At 38.9% G+C, this 9278-nt stretch overlaps 2 protein-coding genes across 2 annotated transcripts; one reads left to right on the top strand and one right to left on the bottom strand.

Annotated features, from left to right (window-relative positions):
* Window positions 1-977: 977 nt before the first annotated feature.
* Window positions 978-1946, top strand: LOC132955455 (myeloid-associated differentiation marker-like protein 2). Its single transcript, XM_061028305.1, has one exon. The coding sequence runs from the start codon at window positions 1009-1011 to the stop codon at window positions 1900-1902; it is 894 nt and encodes a 297-aa protein (XP_060884288.1). The 5' UTR covers window positions 978-1008; the 3' UTR covers window positions 1903-1946.
* A 2315-nt stretch (window positions 1947-4261) lies between these two features.
* Window positions 4262-8523, bottom strand: mss51 (MSS51 mitochondrial translational activator). Its single transcript, XM_061027967.1, has 6 exons — window positions 8431-8523; window positions 7372-7521; window positions 7154-7278; window positions 6264-6827; window positions 6073-6166; window positions 4262-4771 (listed from the first exon to the last, which is right to left on the bottom strand). Exons 1-6 carry the CDS (start codon window positions 8445-8447, stop codon window positions 4567-4569), a joined length of 1155 nt encoding a protein of 384 aa, XP_060883950.1. The 5' UTR covers window positions 8448-8523; the 3' UTR covers window positions 4262-4566.
* Window positions 8524-9278: the final 755 nt, after the last annotated feature.

Here is a 9278-nt window from a genome sequence, read left to right as displayed (position 1 = left end):
AGGGGCACAAAGAAAGCTTTTAGCTTGAAGCAGTGTCACAAATAAATGATCCGTGTAGAAACGTGTTATTATGGGTCTTTTTTTTTTTACCTGAACCCATCTTTCAGACAGACCTTCCTATCAAGAACAACGCCCCAAAACAGTTTCACCTACTATTTATTATTATTATTATTATTAATATTAATAATAATAATAATAATAATAATAATAATAATAATAATAATAATAATAATGATACATTTAATTTGTAACGCACTTTACATTTTTGCAAAAAAAATCTCAAAGTGCTACAGGAAAAAAATAAATAAAATAGAAATAAAATAGAAATCGTACTAAGGTCATCTTTAAGTATGAAAGTCATTCTAAACATCAGTGGTTCTCTACTGGTCTATCCTCAGCACCCAGCACCAACTCCTTAATGAGAAATCACAACCTCAATTTCTGATATTTTTCAACCAATCACATTAATTAAATGAAAATTAGTAGAGATGGGACAGATCGGATCTAATATCAGTAGCAAGGCCGACATAGAATAGAATAGTTGTGAAAAAGAGAGCTTAGACCAGAATAAGAGGCGTATAATTGGATGGCAGTGAGGGAGCCTCCCCTTCATTTTACTGCTTATCATGCATCAAACACTATACTGGGGTTGCTTCATCTTGTGTTGGCTTTTAACTCTATAACTGATGATTTTTTTAAGGTTAAAGTTTAAACAAAAATCTAAAGTCTATGATTTCCTTTCTCTCATAGTATTAACATATTTTTTTAGCACAGTCATGCAGAGCATGTACAGCAATGTTAGTATTTCTGCTGCAGCAGGCAGTTATCACACCACACAGTCTATGACATGAATATTATGCAAACATAGTAAAAGATTAGACTGGACGTTGAGTGATAATAAAGCAGTAGACTGACTGAAGGCATACATCAAATAGCAACAGTTTGGAGCAGCTTTCTCAGAGGACATATCAAGCTTTTTCAACTTCTCCCTCTTTGGTTAATTTAAAGATGGGAGTTATTGCTGATGTAAAAGACACATTATCGAAGGCAGTTTTCACTCCTTCCACTCTACTGTCTGGTCGAGGTGGGCTCCACATGTGTCAGATCGTCCTGTGTCTGGTCACCTTCGTCCTGGGCTTGTTCCGAGGAGGGAGCAGCCACACTTACTGGAACTATGCAATGTTCACCTGGGCCTTCTGCCCCATCATGACCCTCATCATCACCATCATTGAGATGTTCAAGCTGGATATCCTCCTCATCCTTTGCATGGACTGGGCTGACTTCACCACAGGGATGGCCATGTCTTCTTCTCTCATGACAGTCTCTGTCGCTATTTTCTACGCCAACTTCTACGCCTGTCTGAAATGCCTGTACGGCCTGATAGTGAGCGTGTTCGCCATTGTGTGCGCCGTTTTGTACGTCCTTGAAGTGGTGAAGGACAAACTGCTGGACAGGAAGAAAGGGAGCTACCTGGCTGCTCTGCCTGGCTTCTGGAAGGTTCTGGAGGCATTTGTGAGCTGCATGATTTTCATTTCTCTGTCTGGTTACAGAGACAAGATCGCTCTGATCCTGTGTGTCATAGCATATGCCATTCCTTTCCCCATCCTGCCTTTAATCATCGCCACCAACATCCTCAAGAAACTGAAGAAGTGTTTGCCCTTTAACCTGGACAGATTTGTCTTTATATTTCTGGTGATCTCTGTGATACTGTATATATTTGCTGCCATTATGTATCCCATTTTTATGTTCAAAAACAACCCTCGGCCCCATGACTGCCCCCCCAGCTACTGTATCTGGGCCATTCAGTTTATGGTCGCTTTTTTGACATATGTGAATCTCATTCTTTTCACACTGGATCTCATTTTTACCCTGCTTGGCATCTGTGGCTTTAAACGCACTTAAACACAATGAAGACTTTCCTGTACTCTTCCTAACTGCACATTTAAACAACTGCTTGTACTTCAGGTCAACTTGAGCCGTACAGATGAACACACTGTAAGGTTACTTCTCTTAAACCCCTTCAAAGCATTAAAACTGAAAAATATGGTGAACATTTCTGGCTAATTCGAGGTTTCTAGTAAATACTGGGTTCACCCTAAAGGTCACATATTGTACTCCTTAGCAACAAGTTGAAATAAGTCTCAGAGCTCCCCAAAACATGTCTGGGAAGTTTCTAGCCAAAAATCCACTGGTATCCTTTATCATGTGTATAAACCCCTCTATTTCAGCCCTGCTCAGAACAGGATGTTTCTGTCTACAGTGTAGCTTTAGATGCAAATGAGCTGTGTGTGACCACGCCCCCTCTCTGGAAAGGCTTGGATGGCTCGGGCTTTCTTGCACCATGTCCTATTGTTTAACGTGAGAAGGCAGACTCAGAGTGCAGAACAAACACCTAGCTGTGGAAAGTGTCACCTGTGATGCCATGAAGGAAAAATCTCTAAACGGCTGGTCTCAGAACACATTTTCTTTAAAGTGGAGCGACAGAAGCATGTCATCCCCGCTCTCTCTCGCCCATATTTCCAACTCTATTTAATGTTCTGTCTCTCCGATGAAGTCCCCCAAAACATTGTTTAAAAAAATTCATGATACCATTTGCATAATAGGGTTAAAAACCATAGGGGGATATTGAGTAAGAACCTGAAGTATGTCAGTAAACAGGATAACATTAAGCACAGAACAGAAACGTGTAAAAAAAAAAAAAAGTGAATTAATGTCAGGTTAATGCATGCTTTATAATTAATCCTGAAATCACAAGTAAGCCTTACATGTGTGTTTTTTTTCTTACCATTTAATATATTTTTTAGAGTTTTTCTGTGATTAAAATATGAATTGTATAAAGAATAGTAATATATGCAATATGTGTTGCACCGTGTCTGGCAAATGATTTGGCCTGTGTAATAATGTGCATTGAAAATAAATTCACATTCTAATAAAGATATCATTCTGGACTAATGAGTGATTGAAGAATGATGAAGATGGATTTAAGTGGATTGAAAAGAGAAGTAGCATGTTTATATTTGTTAGCTGACGTGTTTTTGTGTTTCTTTTAGTGTTCATTTTTCATTATTGTCTATTCCTGTTTTATTTTCTTACTTACCCTTGTCTCTGTCTTCCAGATCCTGATCCTAATGTTTCCCTCATTGTGTGTCCGCCCCGCCCTGATTGTACTCACGTCCGTATAGGCTGCGTCTGAAATCACTCCCTACTCACTATATAGTGCACTATATAGTGAGTAGGGAGTAGGGAATGAGTAGTCTCTGTGTGTCCTCCCTTGTGTTGCCAGTTCAATGTGTTTAAGTGTAACTAAGTAGTAGTGTGCATGCCTGTTTTTGACCTGCCTTTCTGCCTGTGCTCTTGGACTCTTTGTGTATTGAACCACACGTTAAATAAACCTGCTTTTTTGTACTCTACCCGTTGGGAGTCTGCTTTTGAATCCTTCTGCGTATGTCTTTGTGTCATTTAGGTTTCGGAGCAATGGATGTGTGTAAGTAGAAATGTAAAGAAGGGGGATATTCATCGTTATCATAGAAGAGGGTACATTTCAAATGCTGATTTTGGATTCTCAATTTGGATTGCCTGCTGAATATGACAAACAAATCAAGCCAACATACTGTGTGCAAAAACTCTGCTGCAATGTCTCCTCTCATTCGGGCTCAGCAAGATGGAGCTGGTGTTTAACTTTGTTGCGGTGTTGTTGTACCTGCTCGCTGTCCTTCTGTGGTCCACCTTTGGGTACAAACGCTCCAGGTACAATCCTTACATCTGCCACAAGTGTTCCTTAGCAGACGTAAACACTGTGACCATAGGAGGCATTGTAAATCTTGTTTTTTACATTGTAGACCTGGTGTTATCATTCAGATCTCGTTAGAATTGTTCAGAGATATTAAGATGGAAACACTGATTTGTATATGTAACATCCTGTACTCTAAGTAAAATAAAATTTTCATGAGGAACATGTATTATTGGCATCTTTCATCTCTTTCAAAAGTGTTATAAAAAACATTCAAATGGGATATTTAAAGGTGGTTTAGCCTACATCACACTATTTTGCACTCCTAATTCTCAAACATTTTGATATAAAGTAAAACAAAAATTAACAGATGAGGACAAATATACAATCGTATTACACTTTTATTACATTATTATTGTTGTGTATCAAGTTCAAACGAGTGAAAAAGTGAATGGACATGAAGTTGAAGTTTACAAAACATAAGTGGAGAATGTCATCTCACACACGCACAACAATGTGTAACTTTTGATAGTATAATATCAGTGGACATTTGACTACTTCTATAATGTTTTATTGACTCTGCTAATAGTTCACAGACAGTTTATTCAAATGTCACACTCTGGCCGTTGAATGCAATAAAAATGAGATAGTGAAGGCAAATGTCACAGCCAACACTTTCACAGCTGCTACCAAATAAAAAGGATATGACAGTTAACCAATCAAATGTGTATTTACACACTCTTTTTCTGTTATTGTTATTGTAGTATTTCATTATAGGAAAAAATAGAAAGGCATTAAAGTCTCTAAATTCAGAGTTGTGTCAGTACTCAGCTCCTTCAGGCCTCCTCTGGCTCTTCAAACTCCACGCTCTCCAGCAGACCCTGGAAACAGAAGTAGTGGGAGTTGCAGAAGAGGGGGGGCTTGTTGGGACACGGACCCTCCACTTCTGGTTTTAAAGAGGCAAAAGGGTTGGCTCCACTTCCCTTCAGGTCCATCTCCAGCTCCAACAGGATCTGCAGGGAGTATGTCATCTCTGTCTCACTGTGAATGAGGACGAGATGCATCAGCAGATATTACATTCAACAAACATGTCATGAATAGAAGATACAAAAAAGTAGGATTTGTTGACTTGGTAGCATATTTGTCAGATTTGCACATGTGAAACAATACAGTGAAGCAAATTCTTTACACTGTCAATGTGCATATTTGTGTACCATAAAGGTTATCACCAAGTGAGCCTGAGCTGGTTGAAAGCTAACCTAACAATGTCTGAAACTATCATCTATTACAGACTATTAATCATATGCTACCAGACTAAATTTATAAAACTTTTCATTATAGCACCTAATAATGAACCAATTGGTAAATGGACTTGAGCTTATATAGCACATTTCTAGTCTTCCAACTACTCAAAGTGCTTTTACACCACATGTCACACCTACACATTCACACCCATTCACACACTGATGGTAGTGATCACTATGTAGTATCATCCATCAGTAGTAACTAATCCCATTCATATACCACCACTGAAGCAGCGGGAGCAATTTGGGGTTAAGTGTCTTGCCCAAGGACACATTGGACATTTGGCCAGCTGGGGATTGAACCCTTGATCTTCCGGTTGAGAGGTGACGACTCTACCAACTGAGCCACAGCCACCCCTAATTGATCCCTAATACTCTACTGAAATCCAAAAAAGAAGCACTTTACAGAATACTTTATTGGCAATGTAGGAAACAGCTACAATAATCCTACTGTTATCTGTGAAACTGCAATAAACCTTTTCTTGTATTTAGTTATCATAACTCTGCAGACACGTTTATCTATCTATGTAATATTTCAAATCTGTTGTTTTTGTAAATAGTAATATAGAATGCAAAATAAAATACTCTAGCATGTCCTTGAATTATCTAAGGTCAAATATTTCTTATACTGATTGGCTCATGGAAAGGTTTTTTTCATTAACAGCATCTCGTAACATGTTCTTGCTTTCTTTATGTGTATGTGTAGACCTTTAAATATGTTGTGTTTTTATTCCAGACAACAACAAAAAAACATTTGAACAGACTTAAATATTGGAGCTGGTGTTGGTAGAGCTCATTATTACAAAACTACTCAACTAGTGTGGTTCTTAATCTATTAACTGATCATGTTCTAATGGGATCTTAATCAGAGGATTACAATGATGTGAAATAAATGTGTAGTATTAGTACAATGTTTTCCTCTGAAGTTGTGAAGTAGAAGTATAAAGTGATGGAAGTGGAAATATTGAAGTGAAGTAACAGTCCATAACTATTCAGTTTGAGGTATTCAACCATGTGATCACTCTTCTTGAGACTCACTTTAGAGCAGTAAACATGGAGGGAATCTCATAATCTCTGAGCAGCAGAAGAGTTGGAAGCCAACCCTGATCCAGGGCCTGACTGGCATCAAATCCTTAAAAAAAAAAAGTACACATCAAAGTGAGTTCAATAAGAAGCACACAATACAACAAAGACATTCAGATTTGAGATGGTAAAAATCTTATTCTCACCAGGATGAAATCCTACCACCAGGTCCGGCTTGGCTGCCTTCTCTTTCTCCACCAGCTCCTCCCAGAACTCGTGGTACAGACCCTTGTAGGCGCTGATGTAGACCCTCTGCCTGGGGCCAAACGCTGTAAGAGGAGGCCTCACGATTGGCCCGCCCACAACCTCTGGTCCCACCATGACGATCTCGATACCCTGGTGCCCAGGGAACATTTTGTTCAGCTCATCATAGTCAGTGAGTCTCGCTGCTAAAGTCTCACTCTGAGCCACTCCCACCAGGTGGATGGTGAGAGGTCTGGAGAAAGGGTTGAGACCAAACATCCTCATCCCCCAGGCTATGGTGAGCGGCCTGGAGAAGAACTCGCTGCACACCCTCCACAGGGACTGCTTTAGGTCTTCATTGCCTGGCTGAGGTCTGCCTGTGTGTGTCCACAAGCCTTTCATGTTTGCCCCGCTTAAAACCGGACTGAGGCAAGAGGTGAGATCTCCCTGCATGGCAAGCCAGTCATCCCAACCTTTGACTTCTGACTGTGGCTTTGACCATTTCTGTGTGGCAAATGGAAGATCTCCTAATGGTAGGAAACAAAAAAAAGTTTGTTAGGTAAGAAAAAACAAACCCTATGTTAATGTATTGACTTAAAGTATCTAACTATACATTGGGAAAACTTCTGTACAACTGATGGTCACTAACCCAGCAACATGCCATCCAGAGAAAACAAGAGAAGTCAGGGAGAAAAGAGAAAACTTAAATGATATTATTTATGGCACATGCAGAGAAAATGACCCGACTGGTGTTTCTGTATTCTCACAATTGTTAATCCTCTGCAGTGAGCAGGAAGAAGTGAGAATGAGTGAATGATTCTGGACACAACCTTTTGCTTTCATAGAAATGTACCTTTAAGCAAAAGCCACTCCACTACTCTATCAATGGCAGCCAGGCGCAGCTGTGAGCAGAACTTCTTGTGTTTGGACCAGTCCTCTTTCTGACACTCCTTACAGCAGTAATACACATGCAGACATCTGCAGGAAGATGGAGCACAGAAATATGTTATAGTAAAATGGTCAAGTTTGATAAGGTAACATTTTGGCAGCTTTTTGCTGTTTTTGTGTTACCTTGCACATCGCTTCAGACTCTGAGGGTTTGAAAGCTGTTTCGGCCATTTCTGGCAACCTGCACAGAATTTAAAAGAATCCTCCATCTTCTCAAACATTTCTTTTTGAGACTGGAAGGCCATGGGTCTGACCTTGGACTCCACATCAGCTCTGCAGAGAAAAGTTAAATGACTTCATTGTAGAATCAAACAAGATGCTCCTCATGCCTTCATTTCAATATGTTTGTGGAGCTGCTTGATGCCATTGCTGTCCTGTGCGTATCATCTGATGGAATAACGGAATATCGAGTGGAACTTTTCAATCTTGTTGAGTTGTTGTGTATACTGCCAGTGTGTGTGAATGTGCGTGTGTGTGGATAAGAGAATAATAGAAGATGTTGTTTGAATGTTGTTTGTCACACACACACAAATAAGTCAGAGAATCAATCACAATGAATATGTACACAAACCTCATACAGTATTAAAATATACACTAAGCTCTTTATGTGAGTGTTGATTTGATCAAATTCAAGCTTTACAGTTATTTAACAGTGTTGTTGTTTAAATAGATGAACAGATATGTTTTAATGTATTGATTTATACTGTAAGTAAATCAGTTGAGGTTAACAGTTAAATTAAGAGATTTACTAAAGAAATGAAATGTTGTCTTTTGCAGTACTTAAGGAGCTTAATTTCCTGTATGGATAAAATATGACTTTATTACGAAAAAAATAATAAACTTCCGGTAAATGGAGCGTTCCAACAGTACCTTGACAACGGACAAGTTACTGTGTGGTTTTGCTGTAAATATTAAGGGTTAGTAGTAATGGAAAATAACAGAGGATTATGACACATTGAACAGATAAGGGATATTGACGCATTAAAATGACACATGAAGATGAATAAAATGACAGGAGACAGATTTACAGCTGTCATTATTAACGAGCATGAAGCGGCTTCATGGGGACACATTATGGTAATCATGTTGTAGGATTAGTTCTATTGTAGCCTAGATGTAGCCATTTCATACCAGATGATGATTCGAGGTAAAAGAAGTTACAATGATTTTGTAAAAACTTACCCGACACTTTCCGTCATTTTGAATGAGTCTCACGCGCTGCTTCAGTGTTTCTTGCTGCTCGTGAGGTTAGTCATCTGAGCGGCCTGTTGGGGGGCTGGGGCCTGTTGGGGGGGGTTGGGGGCTGCTGGTGCCAGATATAGCACCTGTGCTTTTGCTTCTGGAAAGCTCTGACAACTCCAGATCTTTCCTGAGGTCACAAGAGCTACAGATACATGTGCTAGACGATTGTAAAAATAGTAGGCCTACAAATGTTTTTATGGCAACATCTGAAATCCCCCCATTAGACCATTAAACTATAAACTAACTCCGAATAAGTTTAAACTAAAACATGGTCCAAATCAACATATTTTAATTGTCAACCCACAGTGATATATAGCACCTATAACTTCTGCCCACAACCTCTAAAATAAACCTACTAACACCGTTATACTAACTGGATGCAATTACTTCTTTCACCCAGTAGAGGGCGATATCTCACTGTAAAGGCTGGTAATGTCTATGGTATTTACACCCAATTCATGAAGCCAATGCCAGTGAAAATAGATGGAAAAAAAGCTTTTGATTTGTTTTATTTTTAATATAGAACAGTTTATCAAATAGGGTTGCCATACACACTGTAAAAACAAAATGTAATAATAACATAAAATTCTAAGTTTTACTTCAAGTCTATGAAAATGTTATTTTAACTCAATATTATACGTTTACGTCACCTCAACTAATTGAAAGTTTTCCAACTTTGATAAGTGATTCATATTAACTTAAAAATGGCGAGCTCTATTTTTGATTGAGGGGACTATTTCTGTTACCTCAGTGCAGCAAGGGGGTTTCTGGGATGTGGATGGAGATGT

The sequence above is a fragment of the Labrus mixtus genome, chromosome 21 (genome assembly GCF_963584025.1).
Source record: "Labrus mixtus chromosome 21, fLabMix1.1, whole genome shotgun sequence".
In the NCBI taxonomy this organism is placed as follows: Eukaryota; Metazoa; Chordata; class Actinopteri; order Labriformes; family Labridae; genus Labrus; species Labrus mixtus.
Note: the sequence above shows the minus strand (reverse complement) of the source record. Positions and strands in the feature narration are given on the sequence as shown.

Excerpts from the sequence above, each read along its gene's own strand:
- LOC132955455 (XM_061028305.1), top strand. The coding sequence starts at position 1,009 with ATGGGAGTTATTGCTGATGTAAAAGACACATTATCGAAGGCAGTTTTC.
- mss51 (XM_061027967.1), bottom strand. Across the intron at positions 7,279-7,371 it reads AGTCTGAAGCGATGTGCAAG|ATGTCTGCATGTGTATTACT; the intron begins GTAACACAAAAA and ends ATCTTCCTGCAG. Across the intron at positions 6,828-7,153 it reads GGAGTGGCTTTTGCTTAAAG|GAGATCTTCCATTTGCCACA; the intron begins GTACATTTCTAT and ends TCCTACCATTAG.